The 27,624-nt window shown below is 44.4% G+C and overlaps 1 protein-coding gene across 2 annotated transcripts in view; it reads right to left on the bottom strand.

Annotated features, from left to right (window-relative positions):
* KIAA0930 (KIAA0930 ortholog) overlaps nucleotides 1–27,624 on the bottom strand; it is a 518,594-nt gene that overhangs the window by 217,574 nt on the left and 273,396 nt on the right. For both annotated transcript variants that reach the window (XM_085652434.1, XM_085652436.1), the window contains one exon: nucleotides 16,220–16,368. In XM_085652434.1, the coding sequence (XP_085508560.1) occupies nucleotides 16,220–16,368 (149 nt within the window). The remainder of the gene's footprint in view (nucleotides 1–16,219; nucleotides 16,369–27,624) is intronic.

Genomic DNA, 27,624 nt, shown 5'->3' with positions numbered 1-27,624 from the left:
ACCAACATCAAACATATTGCATCACTACCTCCGATTGAGACAGACGACCTGGAGTGGGTCCGATTTTAAATCTCCAAGGTGACACCCACGGGAACTCAACTTTAGTGGGATTCAGGCAACAGCACTTCCATCTTGCGGTGCTAGAAAAGGTGGAGCAGCTAGCCGAATGGGGCATCAACCTTGAACGTCTCTGGCCGAAGAAATACCCACATGTGCTTCAACCTACCGATATGGAAAAGGGGGCTATCTCGGTGTTTCGGGGTACCAGCAAAAAACTAAAAAATACGGCAGTAAGAACCAACTAAGAACAGGTGCTCCCACGAAAATATGAGTCATTTACAGAAACAATTACAGGGAAGAGCACCTAAGCCAAATAGAATCTGCACTTACTGAGGAGCATTGGCTACCAAGGCGGTATCCCTAACATCAGTCAAAACCAAGTCATTTGTGAGGGGCCAAGGGAGCGCCCACAGAACAAGAACAACTGACACTAACTTCCTGGAATATAGCTGGGATCAGGAAAATTACTTGGAACAAGTCAGTTCAGGAATATCTTGCTATTTGAGACATAGTTTGCCTCCAGGAAACCTGGGCACTGACAACAACTCCCATGGTAGGCTACTATGAGCTTCTAAAAACAGCCTCCCAAAGGAATATCTTCGGGCGCCTGTCGGGAGGACTTTTGGTCTTTGTAAAACATGCCTGTAAGTTAGATGTCAATTAAATTTCCGTCATATCACCATAGATATGAGCCATATGACTAAAAGGCCTAAGGCTGAACCAACAACCTCTCAACTGTTGCTAATAAATTGCTACATCAACTCAGTGCAGAGCCAGAAGAAATATTTAATTGAATCGTTCACAGAGACACTGGAAGACTTGCTGACCGTATATGATAAGCACCTTGAGCTTGTTGCTGGAGATTTCAATATGAGGGGCCTGGAAAGGAAAATCAAAACGTACAAGCATAAGAGCAAGTCCGATCTCTTCCTCCCGTTCCTCCATAACAACAAACTACTTCCAACCCACACATTGAAAGCAACACACTTTCCGTCATGGCGCTACAAACCTACGTTTAAAGATACATCCATAATCGACTATATATTAGTCAGCGAACAGTTAAGAGATAGACTATGGGACTTTGAAGTTGATGTCACCCTGCAATTAACAGTAAGCCAAGCGGCCACACTCCAAGTGATATGGGGCCCAACAGGTGAAGAGCGGCAAAAGGTTACCCGAAGAATCAAATGGTCAACTATTCTTGGAGATAACCTGAAGGCGTGGGTAGAAACATGGAAAAATAGCTTAAAGCCAGTCACTCCAATTTCAGCAATAAGCGAATGGGAAGCCTTGATTGCATGATTGCAGTAGAACCTGGGCATAGTTCAACGCAGGACCCACAGAAAAAATGTGGAAAGGATACATCATGGGACCCGTCAACATAAATGCCTGGTTGAGAGCAAACATGCCCTCCAAAGGGCACTGAGAGCAACGAAAAACAGAGGCAAGGTGCTAGAGGGGCTTTCCATAGCTGCAGTAAGGTCAGCATATAACAATATATTATGGGAAAACAAAAGGGAACACATGGACGGGGAATGGTTGAAAGTGTTATCCATGCTGAATGAAAAGAACACCAGCAGAATGTGGAGGTATATAAATCGGCTAGAAAATCAAAGTTGGTCAAAGGATAATGGTATAGCCAAAAAAGACTGGGAAAGACACGTTAAACAACTTTACACAAAAGATCCTGAGGAGGGTCCCATTGATGGGAGTAGACCAGAAGATGTTAGCTATAACATCAAAGACATTCCAACCACGGAAAGCGAAGACACCGATTTCGATATCAGTGGCGACGGAGCAGCTACACTCAACACCAAAGGCACCCAAATCACTGAGAGCAAAGTCATGAAACTCATCAGAAAAATTAGGAACAATGATGCCCTAGGTCCCAACGGGATCCCAAATCCAGTATTCAGAACAGACCACGCATTTCTTACTTCGATCCTGACCCCACTATTTCAACAGGCATATCTGACAACAACGACGCAGTCCTGGAGAGGCTCAATCTTACACCTCATATACAAAAAAGGTGAACAAGCAAACCCAGCTAATTACAGGCTGGTAGCCCTGCTTGACTTAGAAGCTAAGGCATTTACCTGTATTTTACTAAAGAGGTGGAGTCATGGGTAAAAGAAAAATAAATCCTCCAAATTTATCAGTCAGCATTCAGGCCAAACAGCTCAACAATGGACAACATTATGGAATTGCATATTTTTCCAAACAAGTGGTCATAAAAGACAAACCATTCTTACACTGCTGTTTTATACATTATAGCACATCATTTGACAGGGTGGGCCGAGGAAGACTTTGGTGGAAATGATCATCCTGGGGGATCCCACCAAAGATCCTGAAGGGTATCTGTTATAATCTACTGTTTGCCGTTCCCCTTTGCCTATGTATCTCTTCCCTACTGCTCAGCCAGAATGAGAGTTAGTGTGCTTGGAAATGTCTGGAATGTTGGATGATTGATGATGTCGTGGAATGCTTGGGTGCCTGGTGAGGCTGTGAGTGCCAGTTGGAGTGAGCAGGCTGAGCAGCAGGGAGGCTGCCCCTGGTGGGGCATCACCTGGACTTCCAGTAATCTACCTAAGGCTGTACTTGAGAATAAACCTACAGCATACCTATACTTAACCTGGCAACCGGACTTTTATTTAATTACAACACTGGCGACGATTTTCAAAGAACCTGCGTGTTGCTGAAGGACTACTCTGCTACTGAAACTAAGGATTTGTCTAACCAAAGGTATGCTCTGGAACCACAAGAAAAAGGATTCCCAAGAAGAAGGATTACAACAGTTACGCTCTGGTCAGCCCCACCAGTGTCCTTTGTCAACAAGACAGCCTGCAGACCAGGGCATTTGACTTTTGTTTGACAGAAGTGCTAATTTTCGTCTCTGTCTCCTTGCACGTTGCCTGCCTTACATGACTTTATCTGTTCTGTCTGTGCGCAACTCGCTGGACCCCATCAGCGATTCATTTGAGAATTTTACCAAGGCGGAGTGATTTTTATGACAAGCTGCGGTGTTCGATGCAACTTGCTGGACCGCATCAGCGATTCAATTGAGAATTTTATCGAGACTGGGTGATTTTCATGACAAGCTGGGGTGTTTGATGGCTAATGGCTGTTTGATCCTATTTGTTTGAAGATTTGTGACTTTGGAACACCAGCTCTTTGGCGCACCAGAGGGGTTTTGGTTATTTATTCTGGCGGTTTCTGCAGCATCTGTTTGTTTGGGGACAAGCTACTGGATTGGATTTACTACACCATCTGTTTGTTTGGGGACAAGCTACTGGATTGGATTTACTGCTCATCGCAAGGTTATCATTTGGATTTTGTTCATTGACCTGATGGACATGCGATGAATGGCCGTTGTTCACTTACTTGTTTTAAAGGCTTCGCGAGCTCCAACGCGCGCTGCTGGCTCCATGGCAACGATCTTCACGCGGCTTGGAAGAACGCTTGGATCGCGTTGAGTAGAAACTGACGCTCCCGTTACGCTGTACGCTGTGGCGGCCATCTTAGATTGGGCTATGTTGACGCATAGCGTCACTAAACGTGGCGGCCATTTTGGATTGGGTTACACATTTTTCTTCGTGTTTTAACTGTGATGGCGATGGCGATTCTTATGGTGCTTTTCTGGGATCGGAATCTACCGGCTCGATGTGTTTCTATTCTATTAGCCACAAGGGAGTCATTGCACTACATGGTCTTGGATCCCAACAACCACAAGAACTTGGTGATGATCTCGGAAGAAAGACTTTAATTGAGTTTTTTTTACTGTTTAACACTGTTTGGTGGGGGGGGTAAAGTGTGGACCCTATTATGATATTGTATGTGGTTGTGGGGCATTTGGTCTATAGTGTATCCTGGTTTGGGGATGTTGTATCTTTCCATGTGGAGATCAGTTTCTTTTAGGGGATGTGCGTAATGTCTTTGTTTGGTATTGTAGAATAGTGGGGGTGTGTAGTGTCCCTGGTCACTTTAGTGTGCGTTGTTGTGTTAATACACTTTAAGTTGTACGCTTCCTGATGAGTACTTGGAGTTTAGGGGATAGAGTATTCACCCCTAGTATTCTTTTAGCCTTTGGTTAACCATTTTTGTGGTTATTTGGTTGAGATTAGTGTGTCACCTGTGTGAGTGGACGGTTTCTCTCACTGTTTGGACTGTGTTAAGAGAAGACACCTTCTTACGAAGCTTCTCTGTGTTACCTCTGATATGTGGTAATTAGTGGACATGAGTTTGTCAGTTTCCCTCACTGTTTGGAATGTGTGGGTGAATGGTCTTTCCTTAGTTATGAGAAGACACCTTCTTACAAAGCTTCTCTGTGTACCTCTTATTTGGTAATTAGTTGACATGAGTTTGTCAGTTTCCCTCACTGTTTGGAATGTGTGGGTGAATGGTTTTTCCTTAGTTATGAGAAGACGCCTTCTTATGAAGCTTCTCTGTGTTGCCACTGATTTGTGGTAAAAGGTTGACATGAGTTTGTCAATTTCCCTCACTGTTTGGAATGTGTGGGTGAGTGGTTTTTCCTTAGTTATGAGAAGACGCCTTCTTATGAAGCTTCTCTGTGTTGCCACTGATTTGTGGTAAATGGTTGACATGACTTTGTTAGTTCCCTCACTGTTTGGAATGTGTGGGTGAATGTTTTTCCTGGTTTGAGAAGACACTTTCTTATGAAGCTTCTTTATATTTATCTTGTTATGAGTCTTACGAGGATTCTGCGTTTACTTTGATATGAGTCTAACGTGGTTTCTCTGGTTTTACCTTTGAAATATTAATTTGACTTTTAGTGATGGTTGGTGCGTGAATTGTTGACTAAATGAATTGTCATGCATTTAATTTGTTTGATATGTCTTTGATTCATTGCTCATTGTCTTTTCATGCATTTTTGATATTCTAATGTATTTCCTGTCTTGATTGCCTGATGTACTTCCATTTGCTTTTATTGTGTTTTGGTTTCCTTAGAAAGGGGGATGTGTTATAATCTACTGTTTGCCGTTCCCCTTTGCCTATGTATCTCTTCCCTACTGCTCAGCCAGAATGAGAGTTAGTGTGCTTGGAAATGTCTGGAATGTTGGATGATTGATGATGTCGTGGAATGCTTGGGTGCCTGGTGAGGCTGTGAGTGCCAGTTGGAGTGAGCAGGCTGAGCAGCAGGGAGGCTGCCCCTGGTGGGGCATCACCTGGACTTCCAGTAATCTACCTAAGGCTGTACTTGAGAATAAACCTACAGCATACCTATACTTAACCTGGCTACCGGACTTTTATTTAATTACAACAGTATCATATCCCTGTATCAGGAAATATGGGTACAGTTTAAAACAAGCCTTACTACAGTAACATCTAGAGTGGCCACTAACAACAGGCTTTAACAGGGGTGTGTCTTGCAAATTAGTGATGCTAGCCCTGCGGCAAGTCAGAAGAGCAAGGGTAAGACTTGAATTTGACCTCGGAAGGCCTGAGTTGGAGCTCCAGGGGGATCTCATTAAGTTGCTTCGTGCAGGATATGCTCATACAGAAAAGAATCGTGGTTGTCCGAACAGCTTCAGAAGCACACATAGTGGTGATCTGGAAAGAGAGTAAAGACCCTTTGGAGTTCAAAAGCTAAAGACTAATTTCATTACTTAATACAGACTATAACATTTATGCTAAGGTACTGGCTCTGAGATTGGAAATAATTCTCTATTCCCGATACATCCTTCTCAGACAGGTGTTGCAAAGGGTAGGTTAGCTGTAGACAATGTTTGAAACTTTTTGTCATATAACTGAAAAGGCTAAAATGATTCCGATGGCCCAGAATGCAGAGAAGGCTTTTGACAATGTATCATGGTCTTTTCTTAGGGCAGTACTACAAGAATTAAATTTAGACGACCGACTTAACTGCATGGCAATGTCTCTGTACCACAACCATGAGGCCGCATCGAAATGAATGGTCAACTATCGAAAGAATTTCATCTTTCCCAGGGGACTAGACAAGACTGCTCCCTATCCCCTTTACTGTTCCTTCCTACAATAGAACCATTACTCTATGCCATAAGAAATAATACTGCTATAAAGGCATACTCTTCTGCAGGTGTCTGAAACTATTAACCATTATGCTAAAGTGTCAGGTCACTCCTTGAACAGAGAAAAAAATGAAATGTTTCCATTAAATATGCTTTATCTTCCATACACAGCTAGCCAAGCTAATTTGAAATGGCAACCAGCTAAGCTTAAATACCTGGGTACTAAATTCCTAAATTTAATTGACAAAACTAGCATATTATCCAGGATCACAAAATTAATAGATATGCCACATGGTGGGGATGGATAGAGACAATTAAAATTAGGATAGCTCCTCAAACAAATGCTAAGAATGTTACCTCAAAAGCTTTCCAACTCTTTCCATAGATCCGTCAGTGCACTATTTTGCTATTTTATATGGAAGAGTAAATGTGTTAGAATCTCTTTAAGGAAACTACAAATTAATGCACTAAAAGGAGGCTCTGGTATCCCCAATTTTACCTACTACCAAACTGCTTTCCTGGTCAAACAAGGCACTTGATGGATGTACATGGACTCCTCTTGTCACCCCACTTGCTGAACTACTTTATATTTATTTATTTATATATCATTTATAGAGCGCATGAATCACCCCAACCGGGGTATCTCGGTGCTGTGACGGCCCTTGACAACCAGTAGAGGAAAGTTCAGAACAGTGAGGTTTTTAACAGCTTTCTGAAGGATAGGTAGTTGGTGCAGAGACGTAGGTGGATGCACAGCTGGTTCCAATATAATGGGGCCAAATAGGAGAAAGATTTCCCCCAACTGAGCCTGTTTTGTGCGAGGTATGAGAAGGAGATCTTTGGACCCTGAGCGGAGGGTACTGGGGGGAGTGTATCTGACCAGCTTGTCTGTCATATACCTTGGTCCCAAGTTGTTTAGGGCTTTATAGACCATACAGCAAATTTTGAATTTAATCCTTTTGGGAATGGGTAGTCACTGCAGCTTACGAAGTAGGGGAAGCGAAGCTGTTCTGGGGGGGGGGGGGGGGGGGGGTGTTGGTTACTAATCGGGCTGCCGTGTTCTGGACTACTTGCAGTCTGTTTAAGGAAAATTCCTTGGCTGAGATCAACAGAGCATTGCAGTAGTCCAGACGGCTTAAGACCAATGCTTGTATCAGGTTTTTCCATGTGGATAACGGGAGTAGGGGAAGACTCTGCAAAGAAGGCTTACTATATGGAAACAGGCCCTAGTGGTTGAGGTAGCATGCTCCCCCAAGCTTACCTTGTGGTCAATTTGGGCCCCTAGGTTCTTTACCACTTGTTTTGGGGATGGGGCCGGGCCCAGTTCTCCTGGCCACCAGTTGGGCGAACACCTTGTTACTGCTTCTTTGAATAACATAGTTTCTGTTTTCTCAGCATTCAACTGGAGGAAGTTGTTACTCATCCAATCAGTGATGGTTTTCATGCCCTCCGAGAAGGTAGTCTGAATGCTGGTGTTATTCTTGTCAAAAGAGAGAAGCAGTTGGGTGTCGTCGGCATAGGAAATTGGTATGAACCCTAAGTTTCTCAGTAGGTTTGCAAGCGGTGTAACATAAATGTTAAATAGGGTAGGGCTCAAACATGAGCCCTTGGGTACTCCTTTAGTAACATTTGTGGTCTGTGATCTGAAAGGGCGGAGGTTGATGGTTTGAGTTCTCTCAGCCAGAAAGTTAGTCATCCATTTTAGTGCATTCCCCTGGATGCCTATATCTCTGAGTCTCCCCAGCAAGATCTGGTGGGAGATAGAATGCTGCAGACAGGTCAAGCAGTATAAGAAGCACTGCCTGACCATTGTCTGCTAGCATTCAAATGTTGTCTGTGACTGTCACCAATGCCGACTCCGTACTGTGTCTAGGTCGTAATCCTGATTGTGAGGGGTCGAGGCAGTTGGAGGATTCTATGAATCCAGAAAGGGGTTTATTAATGTGCTTCTCTAATAGTTTACTTAGCAGTTAGTCCTCTCTCCTTAATAGGTACTCTAAACATAACACAGATCAGAGTTCCTCACTCTTATTTGATTATTAAAGGCACTCTGTTGGCCATAAAAACCCCGAATAACTGTTTCGAAAATAAGATAAAGTGATCCGATTCCGCCCAAATTCACATTTTAAAATAGACTCAACCAACGACTGGGTTGCTCTTGGAGTCATTCTTATAAAAAACCTGGTGATGACAATAACTTTACTATGTTGTCAGACATTTTACTTCCAGACTTTTGAGTTCTATAATTTTGTTTAAGATTAAAGTCACTCAGCACGGTGGGAGATCTCTGGACGAGGGGGGGTTTCAAGACTTTTGAGACGCTGCAGACGGAGTTTCAGCTGCGAGGCAGTGAGTACTTTCGATACTTGCAGGTCCGCCACGCGCTGGCCTCCGTCTTCCCGGATGTTGCGTCCATTCCGGAGTCTTCCCCCCTGGAGGACAGGGTGCTAGATGGCCATGTACCAGACAGCACGATCTCCCTTATATATAAAAAACTGATCAATGACAGATCGTGCCTGCTGACTGGCCTCCGCGAGGCCTGGGTTGCCGATGGGCTGGAGCTGGACGACGAGGACTGGATCTCCGCGGTGGCCTCTCCGAAGGAGGTGGCCATCCCGGCTCGCCTTCGCTTCGTCCAGCTTAAGATCCTTCACCGGGTTTACGTCACGGGGCCGAGGCTTCTACGTATGGGCTTTGCTGGTGACGGATTGTGTAAGCGCGGCTGTGGTGCTTTGGCAACTTTCATGCATATACTGTGGGAGTGCCCGAAAGTAGAGCGGTTCTGGCGTGGTGTGCATGAGGTTTTGCGTGTGGTCACGCGTGTCGCATTGCTGCCTGAAGCGAGGAGATGCTTGCTGAATGTGTGGGAACCAAATGATTATTCGGTCCCGCAGACGCGGTGGGTGACTCTGGGATACATGATAGCGAAGCGTGACATTGCCCAATTGTGGGGATCCCAGAGGCCCCCGGCGGTGTTGGCCTGGAAAGAACATATGGATTGGTGTATGTTTCGTGAAAAAGTAGTGTATGTGGCGAGGGGTAAGCCTGGGGCGTGGGTGAAAATCTGGAGCCCCTGGAACGCCTACCGTGGGGGTATTTGTGAGCCGCCACTGCTACCGGTAGCCTCGCCGGCCCCATCTCCTTAGCCGACCCCCTCCCTCAGCCGTGGGCACGTGGCTCCCCAGTCCCTGCTATACTCCCATTCCCCTCTTCAGAGTTTTGCTGCTGGTTAGGATCCCCCATTTACGGAGCACGTACTGTTACTTGGTTCGCGGGTTGCCTTGCGGGTGTGGTTTTTTGTGTTGTTCTGTTTGACAAAAGGAAACCGTATTGGGGGCTAGGAGTTATGCGGCCTACGCCATTGATTTTACCTGATTTGCCAATCTGCTCCGCCGAGAGACTCTCACTGTATGTATGCTATATGCCTTTTGCTACTCTAGCGGCCGGCCGGATGGTTGTAGGCCCATGCCTGTAACTTTTTCATCGTGCAATAAACGGTTTCAAAAAAAAAAAAAAAAAAAAAAAAAAAAAAAAGATTAAAGTCACTCTAAGAAAAATTGGAAGTTCTCACACTGCAGACTATATTAAGGTTCTTGAAAACCTAGTTAACATGTCTCATACTGTCTCTATAATATATGAAATACTGCAAAAAAAAATCCCAAATACCAAAATCCTTCAAAATAAATAGGCAGGCTAGGTAGGGCGGCACTCTTCAAAATGATGGCCCTGCCTCACTTTCAATATATTTTACAGAACATACCGTTTCGAGTGCCCGATACCTATTTCAGGGCAGTCCAGGGTGAGATCAGATCCCTGCTGTGGGATGGGGAGGATCCTAGAATCGCTCTTAAAAAACTAATCAAGGACTGGTATGAGGGTGGTGTAGCCCTTCAAGATATACAAACATACAACCAGGAGGCGCAACTGACAGTAATTAACCAATGGGGTCATCAATCTATGACAGAACCAGACTTCTGTATGGATCGCCTAGTACAACAGCCCGGGGGTATTTATGTGCACTATACACTAAACCAAGAAACTATCCCCTGGAAGGGCCTAGGGCTCTGACGGTCTAGCTGTGACACTCTACACTCAATAAGCTCTGCTGGAAGATCAATATCACCTGAGCAACACCCCTGTGGGACTTGGACATTCTGGGGGGCATGGGTAAGAGGCAGTGGTTTGACAAGTGGGACCTGCTGGGTATCTCGCAGGTAGGAGACATATATTCTGGATCGGGAATAATACCCTTTGCGGACCTACAAAAAACATACAACTTGGCACCCACTGAGGCTTTCCGAAATATACAACTCTACCACACCCTGAGAGCAAGAACACCCAGGGAGGGAACCCTGCCAGAATCCTCTCCCCTAAAAAACAATCTCACCAACATACAATAAGCCTGTGAATAATACTCCAGATATGTTAAGCCGGTTGAGGGGAAACTAGGAGAGGGATATCACTGACATGCAAGAAGAAGAGTGGCCCAACGCCCTGGCTTCCCCTAGTGAAGTGGCTGTTAGGTCCCACCTCCGCCTAATACAACTCAAAATACTGCATAGTGCTTACATTTCCAGAACTAGGTTGGTTAAGATGGGGAGAGGTACGGACCTGCTCTGTCGCAAAGGCTGCGGGCAGAAGGGAACATTATTCCATATAATATGGACCTGCCCCATAATTCAATCTTATTGGGACAAGATAACACAAACCCTAAACAAGATCCACAAGGCGGTGCTGTATCAGTCGGCCAAGTGGTACCTGCTCAATGTATGGGATGCTACTCATCTGGGGGAGAGACCGAATTGGTGTAACGCTAGGCTGGATGATAGCAAAAAAGCATATAGCGCGACATTGGGGGACTGAGGCGGCACTGACCCTTAGAGACTGGGAGAGAGATATGGAGTGGTGTATGGTGGCCGAAAAAACTATCTACGAAAGCAGAGGCTGCCCTCAAAAGTGGGGGAAGGAGTGGAAAACATGGAATGAGTACAGAGGCTTGCCATGCACAGCCCCGATGGCCCCATCAAGGCACTCTATAGCTGAAGATGAGGAAGATTAAATGTAGGTCTTTGAGGGTGGGAGAGGAATGGCCGAAGTATCAATGTTATGTGATATTGTGCATGCGTTGCAGCAGAATGGCCTTGATACACGACGTAATACAAATAATGGTGTAATGTAACCTACTACCTGTTTGTTCTCAAATAAAAACGGTTTAAAAAATACATTAATAAATGGGCAGAATCTTGCCATAATACACGCCCTACTGTACCTGTGTAAATACTGGACCATTCATAGATCTTTTTGGTTCCCCACAAAATTATAAAAACTTGGGATAGCAGATTCAGAACTCTGCTGGCACTGCGGAGAAGATCCTGCGGATTTAGATCATATATTTTTCGAATGTAAACATATTAATCCTTATGGAAGCAGACTGAAGACAATTTTTAATTAAATAAACCTCAAATTGAATCATACAACTATCTCTTAAGGTCCACTGGTCAGCAAACCTGCTTCAACTCTTGACATCAGGAACCTCTGTTTTATAGACTTATTACTCACTATTGCTGTTAAAGGACATGTTGCTTGCCTTCGGTAACTCCTTATCTGGTAGAGAAATAATCTAGATGCAGATTCCTGATCTTAAAATTTCCCAGGCATCAGGCTGGATCTGGAAGACTTTTGCTCCAGCAATACCCTTACGCGCCTGTAGGTGGCATTCGGCCGCTCCGTGTGACGCCATCGGCATTGTTTGCCCTGGAACTGGTATCTACATCACCTATATAGGTGCCGCCTCGGAGTGCTGACATCACTTACTTTTCACGACTTTACACTCAAGGAGCATGGAGCCATGAAGTGCACTGACAGTGGTGTGTTTAGAACAACTGGGGCCCTGAAAGGGATCAGCCTTGATCCTAAAAACCGGTCAGCAGTGCGGGAGGATGGATGGGTCGGTAAGGAATCTGCAGCTAGATTATGTCTCTACCAGATAAGGCATTACCGAAGTTAAGTAACTTGTCCATTTGATAGAGACATCTAGCTGCAGATTCTTTACTTTAGAATAGATAGCCCAGCAATACCATCTCTGGAGGAGGGACTTCGGACAAGTTTAGACTGGGAAATCCAGCAGAACAGAGCAGCCAAAAAGACCATCCCTGCAGACTTGACAGTCAAGGCAGTAGTGCTTAGTGACAGTGGCAGCCGGCATGACTCTCGGATGGGCAGGGGGGAGGATGCGCAAGGGGTGCGCAATATAAAATACAATAAAATAAATAAAGACTTACCTTGCCGCCGAGTCCAGCATCTCTACTCCTCTTGAAGAATGCTGTGGTTGGTATTCCCACTACTTTCCAGTCCCGAAAAAGGACATGGGGCTTCCTCTTTCTCCTCGTCGGACTCGAGAAACAGGAAGCCCCATGTCCTTTTTCGGGACTGGAAAGTAGTGGGAATACCAACCACAGCATTCTTCAGGTGCTGGAACCCTCTCTATGGCTCCCTTGGTCAAGAGAGTCCTGACTTCCACCTGAAGCAAGTACAGATGGTCCTCCATTAGCCGGTCATAAGCCAGATGCATGGAGGGAGGAGTAGTTTAGAATTGGAGGGAGAAGCTCTTTTGGACTATCTAAAGAGCCCATTTGTCCAATGTGTTACTTTTCCAGTAGTGGAGGTGATGGCTGATCCTGCCACCATCCGGCCGCCCATGATCTTGAAGGGTCGACTAGGAAGGTTTAGAGGCTGCAGGGGGAGGAGTGGACTGACTCGACCTCTGGCCGCCTGACCCACGGGGTTAAAAGGAGCCGTGCCTATGGCCACGCAGAGGTTGCTGAACTTGCGTGGTCTTGTGGCTGGGATATAGCTGGCGCGGCTGAAATCAGTCAAGGCCTTGTTTAAAGGTTGGAGGGGTCCCGAGGAGGAGGCACCCAGCTGCAGGACCCTGTCAAGATGTTGGTCTCGACTTCCATCGAAGGGAGCTGAAGGTCCAGTACCTCGGCTGCCCTTCTCACCACCATAGCATATTAAGCTCACTCCTCCATAGCCATGGTAAGGGAAGAAAGCAGGCCAGAATCTGGGTAGGTATCCAGTCCACTGGCCTCACCTAATCCCTCATACCAGTCCATGTTGTGCTCAGGATGGTCCAGTGAACCCTTCCAATCTTCCTCCATTCCTAGCCCCTCAAAATAAGGTTGAGGAACCGACTTAGGACCCAAGGGTGCTGTTGGCACAGGAATCGGTGTTGTGAGGTGCTGATCTAGCTCCAAGTCATCAGGGATAAGAATCGGGTTAGAGGTGCTGGTGAAAATCTCACTGCTGGGGCAAGCGCAGGGGAAATCGCAGGGGCACGAACGATGCCAGTCCAAATTTACCACTGGATCCATTGGGGGGCATCAGCGCCGGGCCGGATCCGCCAGCGTGGAACCCGATGTAGCCCTCTCTGGGGCCCGAAGGAGCGCCGGGAGAGTCAGGTCGCCTGAACATGGTGTTATAAAATACTTTAAGGAGGGCGGGGGTCACTCCGACCCAGCCGAACCTGGCGCAGGTTCCGCAGAAAGAGGCATGGAGCTTTGAGATTCCTCTGTCACGTTGGCCGACTAACAGGGAGAAGTTTAAGCACACTTAGAATTCTTGTGTTTCTTATGCCTCTTACCTGACTGACAACTTTGAGCGGGAGTACGATGACTTAGGACACCCGGAGCGGTGCCCAGACCACCCTCTCGACTGGGAAGGAGACCTCTGGGAAGAATAGCATGGAGCCAAACGCCAGACTGCAAGCAGCTTTAGGGATCCCTCCCTCAAAGCCTTAGGAGCCATGGCCCAGCAGTCAGAGCACGACTTCGAGTCGTGGTTGCACTTCAGGCACCAGAGACAAATTAAGTGTGGATCAGTCACGACATGGCGTGATGGCAGGCGCTGCATGGTTTGAATATAAATGTCTTCTTTGATGTAGAGGAAAAACATGCACACCAAAATCATGGACAAAACTTTAAAATAGTCGGTCAAAAGCAACAGAGGGTAGCTCTCTTCAAGAATCTTCGGTAGGTGGCGAGGAAAGAAAAGAACTGAAATCAGCACACTGAGGTGGCGCCTATGTAGGGGACGCAGACGTCATTTACGGCGTGGATGACGCAGACGTCAAGCGGAACCAACCAACGCCACCTACCAGAGCACAAGGGTATTGCTTTAACATAAGTCTTCTGGATCCAGCCTGACGCCTGGGAAATTCTAAGGTAAGGAATCTGCGGTTAGATGTGTCTATCAGATACCATTCTTGCAAATTGGAAAAAAACACATTTCATATCACTCTCGGTTTGTTTTATCAGAAGTGCGGACAGCGTTATTCACAATAGAGAATTTAGTACGAAATCTTCGACACTGTTGGGCAAGAGAAGATCTTTACCTAGAAAAAATTAAGCTTCCATGAACATAATTTTACACCATTTACATGCTCTGAATCTTCATATATGTGTACGCCATAGCCCTCTTTTCCTTCTTTGTCCTCTATGTGGTTTCTTACTTTTACCACTTTTCTCTTGCTCGTGTCTATGAACTATCTGGTTAACTCATATCCATACTGTCACTGACGTTACTTTATAGTATCAGTATGTGGTACACTGAATTGTATTGGAACATACTGCCATGCATGAGAATGTTTTGTTCTTTCTTTTGATTCTCCAATAAAGAAAAAAAACTTTGGAAATTAAATTTAAAAATAAACTGTCAGTAATATGCAGAGTCTATTCTAAACCATGAATTTACATTTGGTCTTGTCAACGCACTTTCAAAAGACTAAAGGGTAACGAGAGATCTTTAGGGGCTCATGGCCCAAGATTCTAGAGCTCTTAGACCACAGTTTGAATTTATTTCTAATTGTTATCCATTCAGGGAACTCTTGAAAATGTGGTTATTCAGATCAGCTTACAGTTAGTCGTCTGCCTCATCAAGTGAAGCGACTGAAAGATGTTGGAAGTAGGACGAACATTTACATCTATTGTCCTTCTTTTATTAATTCTGAGTGTTTTTAGGTCTCGTTCGCTGTTGCTTGTGAGACAATTTTTTCCATAAAAGGGAGCTTAGATGTCACCTATTGCTTACCATTAGTTGGCTTCATCATCACTCTAATTTCCTTGCTTCGCTTTGGTCAGCGTGTGCCGACTTTACTTCCTCTTTCCGTGTTTGACCCTCTCTGGGGCATGGCACAAGTACTGCTTCCCTATCTAGTGCAGTGCCCTCCCACTGCTTGCACTCTTTCAGTGGTACTTTTTCTATTTTTTACTTTAAGAGTGCATGTGTTTGCAGACCGTCTCCCGCAATCCTGCTCTTTGCTGTTACTTGCCCCAATGTTCTTGCATGTCCCATCCCTCTCCCATCCCACTCCCCTTCTTGCTTTGTTACTTGAACCGATCCCCCTGCACTGTTGATTGACCAGTATACCTCGCCCCACTTCCCCTATCATTGCTTCCTCGTCCCCTTCTCCCTTTCATGCTTGCCCGATTCCCCCTGCCCCCTGTTGTTTGCCCTATTCTCCACATTACCTCCCCCAAGTTACTGTTTTCCTTGTCTCCCAACACCTTTCTCCCTTTGCTTCAAGCCCCTATCCCTGCCCCTATGCTATGAAGCAGCCACCACTGGACACAACATGGTGTTTTTCCCTACCTTTTAGCTATGCTGCACAGCAGCCACACCTCTGTAGAGTGTGACTAAAACACATCGACAAAGCCAATAGCTCTCAAATAGGCGAGACCAATTGGCTTTGCAAATGCTTGTTTCTCCTATCACTATGTTGCAGCCGAGGTGATATTTGGTGCAATATAAGACTCAAAAATAAAAAAGTAATGATGAACAGCTGATCATGCAGCGTGTTCATGTCACTAGCATTCTTTTACAGTAATGTGTTGCGGTACCCTTTTAATAATGCGATGCAGGTCCTTGCATCCCCCTGGTGCATAAACTGCCTTGAAATTAGCGAATGATTTAGCTTCCGGACAGCTTAATATTTGTTACATCAATTATTTTTTTCACAGAAAGACAAGTATAGAATCATGGACAGAGAAGCTGTGATGAGTTTGGTTCTCAATGGTTCTTGCGGACAGGCTTCAAAGGAAGTCAGACTTCATATATCACTTGCTAAGTAAATTTAAAATCTCAGAAATTCAATTTACCTTCTTTCCCTCAGTGACGTCAATACCAACATATGACAGCTTTCTCCGAACGTAGAATAGCATGTCATCCTGCCGGGAGGCCCATTTCTCCATGAAATAGTCAGAATACATTGAAGTCCAGAAAACGATTCGGTCATCTTTGAAGAACCCTAAGCAAGAAAAAGAAATACTGTAAAGAAGGGTTTGACTCCTCTCATTGAGATCTAATTGAGTTCTCACTATGGGGGCACCCCATTACTCCAAAAGAGAGCCCAAACACCAAACTCTCATAACACTTGTGTAGGAGTCGCTACAAATTCTGTTTATGAACGATTGTAAATTCAGTTAACACAAGTACACTACAATATAAACAAAACAGAAAAACGTTAAGGAAAAAACTGGCTATTTAACCTTTTTTTATTAGTTTGTATGACTGCTTCATAGTCACCAGCGGTGGAGGAGTAAACTACAGATAAAGAACCTTAATAAGCTGAAACCCATCTACCATAGCTATGTTTTTATGTCGAGCCTGGGCAGCCCATGCTCTGCTTTGCGAGCCATACTGTATTGGAGCATGTACTTGAAGCCCGCCCACTCTCCGTCCATATTTTTCATTGGCTTGTGTCAATTTCCTTCTGATTCGTTATTAGACTTGTTAGTCCCCCCTTAGTACCGCCTTGTCTTCATTTGCAATCTCCCATGAGGACTGGCCCTTTTACTACGGTTGTTACATAGTACGTCTTATTTAGTTTGTAAGCACTATTTTCTTTAATGAGTTTCTCTTACTGCGGGAGGCCAGGAGGGTCTCTCCTGCGCAGCTGTGACCATCGGCTTGTTTATTTAACTCCCAGCAAATGGGGAGCTCTTCAGGGGCCATGAGAGACAGAAGGGGAAAATCAGCGATGCCTTCGAGCATTAGGAATGCAATAGACCTCGCATTTGCAAGAGTTTAAGCTATTGGCATTGTAAATGAAAATGCCTTTTATTTATGTTTTAAAAACCAAAATATAAATAAAAGGCTCAAACTTGCGTAAATGCGAGACCTATTTGCATTTGCAGATGCTTTTTTTATATCTGTGTTCTCGTATAAGCCAACATGCCACCAGATGGCTGCTTCATAGAAGGTTGTTACCGAAAACAGAAGTGAAAGGTATTAGCAAATATCACTACACACATTAACTCTGAAGTAGCTTTAAGGTACTGGGAGTTTATGCTCTTGGAAATTATTTTCCTTATAGCAGTCACCACCTGAACGTTCTACAATTATTCATATAATTTGTACGTCTGTAGCAGTCCTTATAAATTACGTCCTTATTAACTTTGCCTTGAAGCCTATAACATTGCTATGCTAGTTAACACAAATTACCACATCCTTATGTTTTTAGGTCTCGCCTGGCGAAAGCAGCGCATGCGCTTCTCTCCGCCATGAAGAGGACCTTTTGTAATCAATTCAGCCAAAGCTAAATGAACGCGCGCCCAGATGGACAAACATGGCTGCTCTCGCCGCCCGCAAGGCTAAACATGCACGCGTAGGGACAAATAAATGCACACGCATGTGGACAGCCCGACGCCATCTTTATGCACTCTCGCGCCAATTTTTTTGTCCCTACGCTTGCATGGCGGCGTGCTTTCGCGTTCCCAGACAGTGCTGAGATAGCTGGCACGAGGCTTCCCGCGAGCATTGCTTGTTCCTACTTGTTTAAAACTTTTCTTTTCTATTTGTTGTTACTTGTATCACTTGGCACCCTGGCTGCATTTCCTTTTTCAATCTACTTTTCTTTAATTTGTCAACGGTTCCTTTCTTTAATTTTCTCTAACCCTCACAGAATTTCAATGTAGTTTTTGATGCTTACCTTCTTTCGCTGGTGAGATGGCTGCGCCACAAGGGAGCCTGTCCCTCAGAGCTCCCACTGACGATACTGAGACGCCTGAGCAGCAAGTTAGGACCAACAGATCCCGGGACATCTGTGCGCGGATCGTACCAACTGTCAGTGGAAAAGGGGGGTGCGAACTCCCTCCAGAAGCTGCCTCGAAACGGCAAACCACTTGAATGGACAGGCCCCCTGGCGAGTGGCGCACACAGCTTCAGGGAGAGGTATATTTCTTACTTCTAAAAGGGACTAAGCTATGCGGATCGTTCGATGTCAGACTCCCCATGCATGCTCCCCCCAATGGAGGCCCTGAATCCCACTACCCATGTCTCAGAATGCAGTCCCTTTTGAGCCTGGACAATGGCTGCCCCCACTGGAGCCCATTCTGCTCCTAGGCCCAGGGGTTAAGGTCTGAAAGAATGGACGAGGGAGGGGGCAGTAAAGTTTTTATTCCCTCTCTTTTTAGCTCTTCAATAGAAGTGTGTGAGGCAGCTGGCCATTCTTTACCAGTCCTGGTGATAAACGGCCAGCCGAATGCCAAACCTGCCTCAGCCCATGAGTGCAGAGGACCCCAAAGTGTGCTGGGGCAAGCGCGGTGTGCACTGCTGGCTGGGAAACCACAGCACGGCGAGGGGAGTGAAGGGCGAGAAGGCGCACATTTCTAGGCACCAAAAGTTCACAGGACTCAGATACTTTTAAAACGTTTTTACTGTAGAAGAATGATTCCCAATTTTTACACGTCATCGGGGTCATCAGTAACACAGCGAAACTATTTAAAACTCGAGGCTGTGTTGTAAGGAGAGTTGAGACTTCACAACCGGTGAAGGGTGTTTGAGGTTGTCTGAGATGGATGCACTCAGCTGCTGAGATCTGTTTGCAACCTGCAGGCTACTCGCCCCTTTCCCACCTTTGGACTCCCGACGAGTTGCATTACTCTGGGACCTTAAGAAGATTTCTAAGCTACAGTGCTTCAAGGCTGAGAGTCAGTGGTAAGTAGCACCGTAGGTATAATATGTGTATGTTTTTTAATAGTAGGGTCCCCTCGTGTGGCGGCTTTCGGATTCTGCCCATCCGCCCCTGAATTTTAGGAAGCATGTGACTGAAGTCTCTTGTTAATAGCAACTCTTCAGTCTTCATTACTTTAAAACATGTCCCAAACTAATTTCGACGAGTCACAAACAAGACGAAGCGTGTCTGCTGTAGCTGAACGTTTCTGGGGGATGTTAGTCTTTGGTTGACAGAGTTGGTTATTATATAGTAACACTTAATTTGGCCAACGTAAACCAGCTTTTTATATACGGCATTTAAGCCCACTGCACCCAACTATGCATTTCCTGTTACATAACTCTCAATTCAAAGCTGTGATCATCAGATTACAAACCAATCTCTTCAGCGGGCACACTGAGCCATTTTGCCAGGTACAATCATGAAGACATGCCCTTGTTTTTTTTCTGTCAATCTTTCAAGCTACAATAAGTAGACCTTTCTCCAGGAAAATGTGCTTCGAGACAGTTCCAGCGAGTTCCGTGCTTCCGGGGTCAAAAGGATTGGTAAATGACCTCGGAAGGTCATGTGGTGTTCCATGAGATAACACGACAGTGGAAGACTGTGCGCAAAATAAATGACACATAATAACTATGTATGTGCCCTGAACTGGCCTTGTGTATTATTACAGAAACATACTGTACAGATGTTTACAAAATGTACATTTTCCTCCATGTTGAATTCTACGACCGCCCCAGAGAGTAACTAAAGAGCTCTTTCATGCTGCGCTCAGTCCACTGTTCTACAGCAGCTCAGCTTTTGTAAATGACAGATGTCACTATTGTCACTAGTAGCACCGGGAATCACATCGTCGGCCCCAGAAGGTGGAAAAGCTCAACACCCCAGACCGTAGCCTGAAAGTTCTAAGCAGATGTCCAGAGCAGGATATTAACCTACTGAGCTATCTTGCATCAATCAATCTGCACAGCGATTCCACACACTGAGTTCTGCATAAAGGTCTCTACAGAATGACATCATTTCCAAGGATATATATTTTTTTTTTCCAAGGCCAATACGTATCTATCAGCCATGTGTCAAATTGATTTGATAAATACTACAAATCTGAACATGGATTTTCAGTGAGAACATATAACATTTTAATGCAAACGTTTTTTGCTTGTTGATTTGCTTTGGAATGCACTAGTATGTTGCTGAGGCTACTTCACAGCAAAGGAAGAAGGATACAACAGCAGGGGACTGTGCAGAACACAGTTCAGAGACAATCAAACAAGGTGACTGTTAGACCTGGCGTCTTTTGTCATGGGTTCCTGTGAAATTTTGCTTTCTGACCTCCTGTTCTGACTATGTTGTGAACTTCGTTTTTGCTCTCTTTAGGACTCTGTGGGCTTTTTCACTGCTACCAGTGCTAAAGTGCATGTGCTCTGTGTCTAAAATGTAATGGCAATTGGTTTCTCCATGATTGGCATATTTGATTTACTAATAGGTCCTATGTAGATTTCACTGCATGTGGCCAGGGCCTGTAAATCAAATGCTACTAGTGGGCCTGCAGCACTGATTGTGCCACCCACATGAGAAGCTATTTAAACATGTCTCAGGCCTGCCACTGCGGAGCCTGTGTGCACAGTTTAATATGCCATCTCGACCTGACAAGTTAACCTACATGTCAGGCCTAAACTTTCCCTTTTTTACACATAGGGCACCCCTAGAGTAGGCCCCAGACAGCACATGGGCAGAGAGCAGTGTACTTAAAAGCTAGGACACATGTGTCACGAGTCCCCCGTGTCCCCCGTAGATTATGGTGTTTTTCTCTGGCAGCAGCACAGATGGGAGGAGGGCAGTCAGTAATCTACATGGATGTTTAGGTCTGGCTTGACTGTGCAACTGTCACCTGGCCTCTTAATCTACATCAATATTATTCTACAGTCCTTTGCCTCCACATACATATATATCCATTCCATGCTATTTACTGGTCATGTTTCACATTACCATACAACATTCCTTTAATGCCAGACTTATTTGCATTTCCAAAGCTTGTTAGCAAAGATGTTTTAAGGCATGGGTAAAGTGAGCTCTGGCCCAGGGCCCCAGCCTTTTAGGAGGCCCCGATAGAGCCAGCCTGTTCTGCAGAGTTCCTTGTACTGATTATTTGTTTATTATTAACTTTTGGGGTTAATTAGAGACACAGTATACATGTGCACATATCAGCAAAGGATACAATCAGATCACATTGGCATTTTAGGTTAAGATAAAGTTGAGCAGTAATACATATCATAATCTCTATCAATGTCTGGCTTCAGTGTATGACAAAACGTCAACCGCCAAGTAGTGTGTTCAATGAGGATGACATCTTGCTAGGACGTCATCGATTCCCATGTCTGAGCGCAGCATGTGTGGTGCAAGCAAGGAAGGGTGGGTGGGTAGGAGGGAGGTGAAGTGTCGGAAAAGGCGGGAGTAGGGTGTGAACAATATCAACTGCTGCCCAACTTAGCTCTCTATCGCACCCCTCAAGCTCTTATATTCCGTTCTACTGATCGGATCAGTTTTAAGTCCCTCCTTTTCCATCAAATATTGTGTATTCGGGATATGTATGTGTGAAGATAAGGTATTAGGTCTTGCGACAGCTTGCCCAGCTTGCCCATTGGGTCGTACATGTGTCCCTGCTATGTTTTGAGTGCCTTGCCTGATGACCTTTAATAAATCTTAAACAGATTGTTTTAAATACCGTTTTGCTAGAATTCATATTTAATGAGATTGATGTATGAGAGTCTATTACAGACATTTTGCAGAGAAATGATGTTTGTTTCATGCAACATCCATAAAAAAAGCTTCTTTTCGATCGAAACAGGACCCCACATATGAGAATTGGGAAGGCAGTCACAGAGGTTATTTGCAGTAATTTTAGTACGCTGCTACTGTATTGTAATATTGAAAACACATATCACTATCCCCGATTATTAGATGCAAACATATTTGGAATTTGGACGAGCGTGCCTGTGCATTGTCAGTGACCTGGCAGAAGAGGGCATGAAGGAGCGGAAAGGGGATCATAAATTCAAAGCTTTTCCGAACAGGCCCCCCCAGATACGTTTGGGCCAGGGCCCCCAAAATGCTTAAGATGTCCCTGCTTGTTAGCCTATGTAGAGGCATAGCCACCTGTATAATGGTACATGTTGTACAATTACACATAATGAAATTCTGACACCTTTGCTCAAAGGCACTTTATTTTTAATCATGACAAAACTTGTCTTCCCAAAGAAAAACACTCATTTTGGGGAACATCTTTTTGAAGTAGCTTGTCAAGAGTCATGTCAAGCAGATAACATTTGGATCTGGGGCCACCTTCTTGAATCCAGTTTCTGGTGCTAAAATTAACAATACCGGCAGCTAATTTTCTAATGAGGTTCATTACGTGGAGCTAGCATTCAATTTACTTAATTTGGAAAGTAGGTCAATTGTACAGTAATTTGAAACATATTTCTGAAATTAGTTTATTTGATTACAATGCATTTTTTTAATTTGATCTGATATTGCTATTTTTTTGCTCTGTCTTTGCAGCCTTTCTTTAAATGTTGTAATGAAACAAGTGGTCCGTGACTGCTTTAGAGAAGAATCAATTATAATTTATCATGTGTGTGTAGCTTAAATAAGTCAAACACTGGTAACAAATACCAAAAATAAATGCAACAACATACCCTGCTGTCTAAGATAGCATTGTTTCAAACGTACAGTCAATGTAAAACACAAAAGCGGCAAAGAATTGTTTAAGAGTATATTTAATTTCATATACTTGAAACAGATCAAAATTAATTTGACAAAAGGAAGGAACAAAGGTTGCTCAAAGGAAGAGAGAAGAATGGATGTGCTCGTGATGGGTAGGGAAAAGTGAATAGTCACAAATATTCAGAGTTTATACATTTTTACGGGTTTGGCAATGGACTGGTAAAGAGACCAGTACAGAAAGGCCTGTCCCAAACAAATCATTTGTAACATTTTTTATATACTTTTTATAAATACAACATCAAGCGAAGGGGATGGGATGTGATACAGGCCGTGAGCGGGTGGGGTGCGTTTCTTTAAATGTTGTTCTAATGACAAAGTAATAGTAAAACAAGCAGTTGTAGAAGAACTTGTTCATAAATGTTGAAGTCTCAAGAGATTTGTTTTGCAGTCTGAGCACAAGGTTTTGAGCATTCTCTTTAATTATTGATTTATTTGAGAGTTTTATATTGTGCTAGCTAGACCTGAAGGTATCAGAGCGCTAAAGCACAGTAAATGTTCACATCAAAGATAACAATGGTCTCCAAGTATAAAGAAATCCACATGTCCTTTTTAGCACTTCTAACAAAGGCAATCATACACTCTACATGAATATAGAGTTCTCATTACGTGCACCAATAAGGAATAAGCAAGAAAAAACAGTTTGATACAGAATACATTCAAAGATTCTCTCATGGTAGTAATACATTCGGTTTGGAGGCATTCTGATAAAGGCCAGTCGTCAATCTCTGCAGTGGTATAGCACCAACAATCTGTTGCGGGCAGGCCTTTCCCAGATCTCATTTCACAAGTGATCATTACTATAGACGCTTCCCACATGGGATGGGGGGCACATTCACAGGACATCATTGTTCAAAGGTTGTGGTCTCCTCTCCAACAGACCTACCACATAAATTACCTGGAATTGGCAGTCTACTTGGTGCTTAAAGCTTTCTTCTGCCCCATTCAACACAAAACAGTCCTGCTCCAGACAGACAACATGATTGCTATGTATTAACTTCAGAAACAGGAGGGCAATTACTCTTCCGAACTGTCGAAGTTGGCACAGAACATTTGGCGATGAGCGATTCACCACAAGATCCACCTAAGGGAGTATCTTCCAGGAGTGAACAGCAACTTTACAGACATGCTCAGCACGATGCAGCAACAAGTCCACGAGTGGGAACTCCTTCCAGAAGTCCTGCTGCAATGCTTTGGACAAATACACTTTCACCACAGCCAAAACAGTATGAACTGTTCTGCAGAATTCAATCCTAGCCCCCACGCAATTCAATCTGTACATAGAGCAATTTAAGTTCTCTGTTGCTTTTAAACTTTTCTACTCTGCACTCGCTACTTTAACTAGCGCTCTCACCCTCTTTACTTTCAGCCTTTTGCCGCCAGTGACATGGTCTGCACTGATTGGGTGGCCTTGCCCAATCAGATGAGAGGCGGGGAGTAGCCAGTTGTGCCCCCCGGCATTTTCAGGACGGTCCCTGTGCGGACGCGGTAGTCCGCGAATTTGACTGAATTGCGAGTGAGTGCGTTTGTGGTGTTGGACTACGGTCCTTTTTAGTGGTTTTAAGTTCTCTGTTGCTTTTAAACTTTTCTACTGTGCACTTGCCACTTTAACTAGCGCTCTCACCCACTTTACTTTTGGCCTTTTGCCACCAGTGACACGGTCCGCACTGATTGGGTGGCCTTGCCCAATCAGATGCAAGGCGGGGAGGAGCCAGTTGTGCCCCCCGGCCTTATCTTGACGGTCGCTGCGCATACACACCTTAGGCGTGCCTAAAGCAAGCCCGTCTGCGCCCATCCGCACCTGCACGTCGCCAGGCACTCTGCCCATTTGGTGACAAATAGACTGGTATATTATCCCAAAGTACTTCTTCAACTTAGAACTAGTTGGAAACATTGCATCAACCAGGCCGGGGGCCTTGTTGATGGGCCACCTCACTGTAATAAATGCTGGTATACTGTTAGAGGTGAATGCCTTGCTGCTAAACCCCCCACTCACACTCTTAAAATTCTTAGCCTTAACTGTGTGGAAATCGCAGTTAATCTGTTAGCATGAGCTGAAGCCATCTTGGCTGTGGCGTCCATTTTTGTTAGCCATGTGATTCTTCCGTCTTCACTGTTGTTTGCTTTTCTATTCTGCTTGAGTCATCAACTGTAGTTAACTCCTTCAGTACTGAGCCAGGGCACTGTGTAAGCTCAGAAAGGTCTGTAGCTGCTAGAATGCACGTGTTTTAGAATGTAACTGTCAGGCTATCTCAACTGATGTAAGCAGTTCTGTCTTCCCTCCCACTTTGCTGACTAAGTAATATTTGTCTGACCACGTTAGTCGATGGCTATTCCCGTGTATGCTTCTGCCTTCTATTTGAGTCTCCATGCTTACTCTGCAACAACGTCTTTATAAAAGGCCCATGGCCTCTGTATTCTATGGACTACCTCCTACAGTGCCTGAGGGTGCTGTATTGATGTAGTCTCACTCATGCGTAATTAATAAACTTGTTATTTTGAATTCCAGCTTCAGTGTCTCTCTCTTCTTTGTTGGTTTGAGGACCTGTGGACAGATAAGGGTGAACCCCTGCACCGGTGAGCCCCTAAAAAGGCTAATTTCCACACAATTGGCGCCCGACTCGTGGGGCTCGTCGGAGATGCAGCCGCCGGAAGGAGCGGTCTTGACGGAGAACAAGAATCTACTGAGGAGGTACCCTGCACGAGGAGACCATTTGTCTTTGCAGACCAACGTGTTTTTCCGGTTTTCCCGATCTGACCCGGCAGGTGATGGCCGGTCCAGACTGATCTCCTTTGGCGTAAGTTTTTCCAGTGACCATTAGGTCAAACAAGAGATTGGCAGGTGGAGGTTGGAGACTTTTGTTTGGTAAGGTCGCTAAAGTGGCACTCTTGTTTTGGATTTGCTTGGCCAAGATTCTGGTTTTGTTTGTTTGTTTATTTATTTATTTATTGCAATAAATAAAGGCAGGTAATGTGGGGATTTTTCTCCTTATGATATTTGTTTGAATGGTTATACTTGGAAGAACATGCATGCATTTAGTAAAATTCATAAGTGGTGATACGGAGCGCTCTTGAGTGTTCCGCCAGGTCAATTGGTAATTTGGTCTCTTCTTGCAAAGGCTTGGGGGTTTCACCCTATCTTGTTTTGGGTGGGTCTGCGGACCCCTGTAATAGGCATGCCTTCTGGAATAAGTATGATTTGGTAAAGACACAGAGTGTTTGAGAACACTCTGCCAGACCAACTGCTAATTTGGCATATTTTGGAAAAGGTCTGGGGCTAGAGCCTGTCTTCTTGAACATGGAACAGTCTTTGGGCTGTTTACTTGTCTTGGTGCAGTCTCTGGACTGCTTTTGAGAGCTCTTTTGTTTGTAAATATGACTTACAATTGGTTTGGTTTGAGTACAGTCTGTGGGCTGCCTCTTGTTTTGTCCTGGTGTTGATTTGTGGTTTGATTGTGTCTATGAGGTTTGTGGACTAACACCGGTGGTAATGTTTGTGAAGTACTTGTTTGAGTGAGTAGCGACTGTGCTCTTTGTGTAAGGATGGCTTGCCTCAGCAAGCTGTGTTGTGTGTTATGAATGTGTGACCCCTTATTGAAAATTTCTGGAATGAGCTCAATTTGGTTTGTCATCACCATTGTGTTCTGCAGATGCCATTAGAAGAATTACACTTTAAATTTCAAAGAATGCCCGCTACTATGGAAAGTAAAGCAGTAACAAAGTATAGATGTGTGAACATTTAATTATTATATTGCCACAATGGTAAAAAAAAAATTGAATTAATATTCAAAGCAGAATTGCCTAGCATTCCATATTAAAAGAGAATGGACTTTGCATACATTGTCCTGTGTTTCATAGAAGATATTTTGTGTTTGTTTCTGTACATAATTGATGTATTAAGTATTGTTTATGTTTTATGTACCACTTGTAAATGTTATCGCACAACAAATGAGGCGCTCTGAGACCTTTGGGTAAAGCTAGAGCTATATAATGTTAAAACTAACTTTACCTAGAAAAAGGCACTCAATAGGAAAAAGTAGGCCTCACAGAGAAAAACGAATTTGTGTGTTTTACACAACTAGGACTTAACAAAATTAAAAATAGATGCCCAACATTTTGTTAGTACTACTATCAGCTGTACAAAATGTTCCAGCACTATCCTTATCTACATCATATTAAATATTAAAAGGCATTCACATTATATGAGTAATTGGTTGCTGCTAAAATAAAAGCGTCCTACTTTTACCACACTGCAAACAATAGGTTTTGACTGGCTTGAAATGCCTGGTTTTTAATAGAATGAACTGAGCCTCATTCCCACCACTAGAAAGAGAGCTTTTAACAGCTGCTCAAGCTGTCTGTCTGAAGGAAGCTGTCTGTCAGAGCAGAGGGAGGTAATGAGTGGTTTACCAACTTTTTTGTGTTTCTGTGAGGACATTAGAATACAGCACATTGCTGTCATATTGGTAACAGATAGCATCATAAGGGGCCCTGTGTCATTAATTGTCAGACAAGATTTATCAGTCCTAGAACACAATGCCTTCTCTCCTGAACAAAATGCAGAAGCTAACGCCTTCCGGTCATAAAACACAGCTAAATAAATAAGACAGGCCTTACCCAGGCACCAGCTACAAATCAACACTATGGCAACTAGGTTTAAAGTTAGTACAAAATGGCATTAAAGCACGTGCATTAACCCCTTCAGCGCGGCGCGGATTTCCGCGCCACGCTGAAGGTTCTGAGCGCGGGCGGGGCCATGACGGAACGGTTCCG

The sequence above is a fragment of the Triturus cristatus genome, chromosome 4_1 (assembly GCF_964204655.1).
Source record: "Triturus cristatus chromosome 4_1, aTriCri1.1, whole genome shotgun sequence".
NCBI classification, from domain to species: Eukaryota; Metazoa; Chordata; class Amphibia; order Caudata; family Salamandridae; genus Triturus; species Triturus cristatus.
Note: the sequence above shows the minus strand (reverse complement) of the source record. Positions and strands in the feature narration are given on the sequence as shown.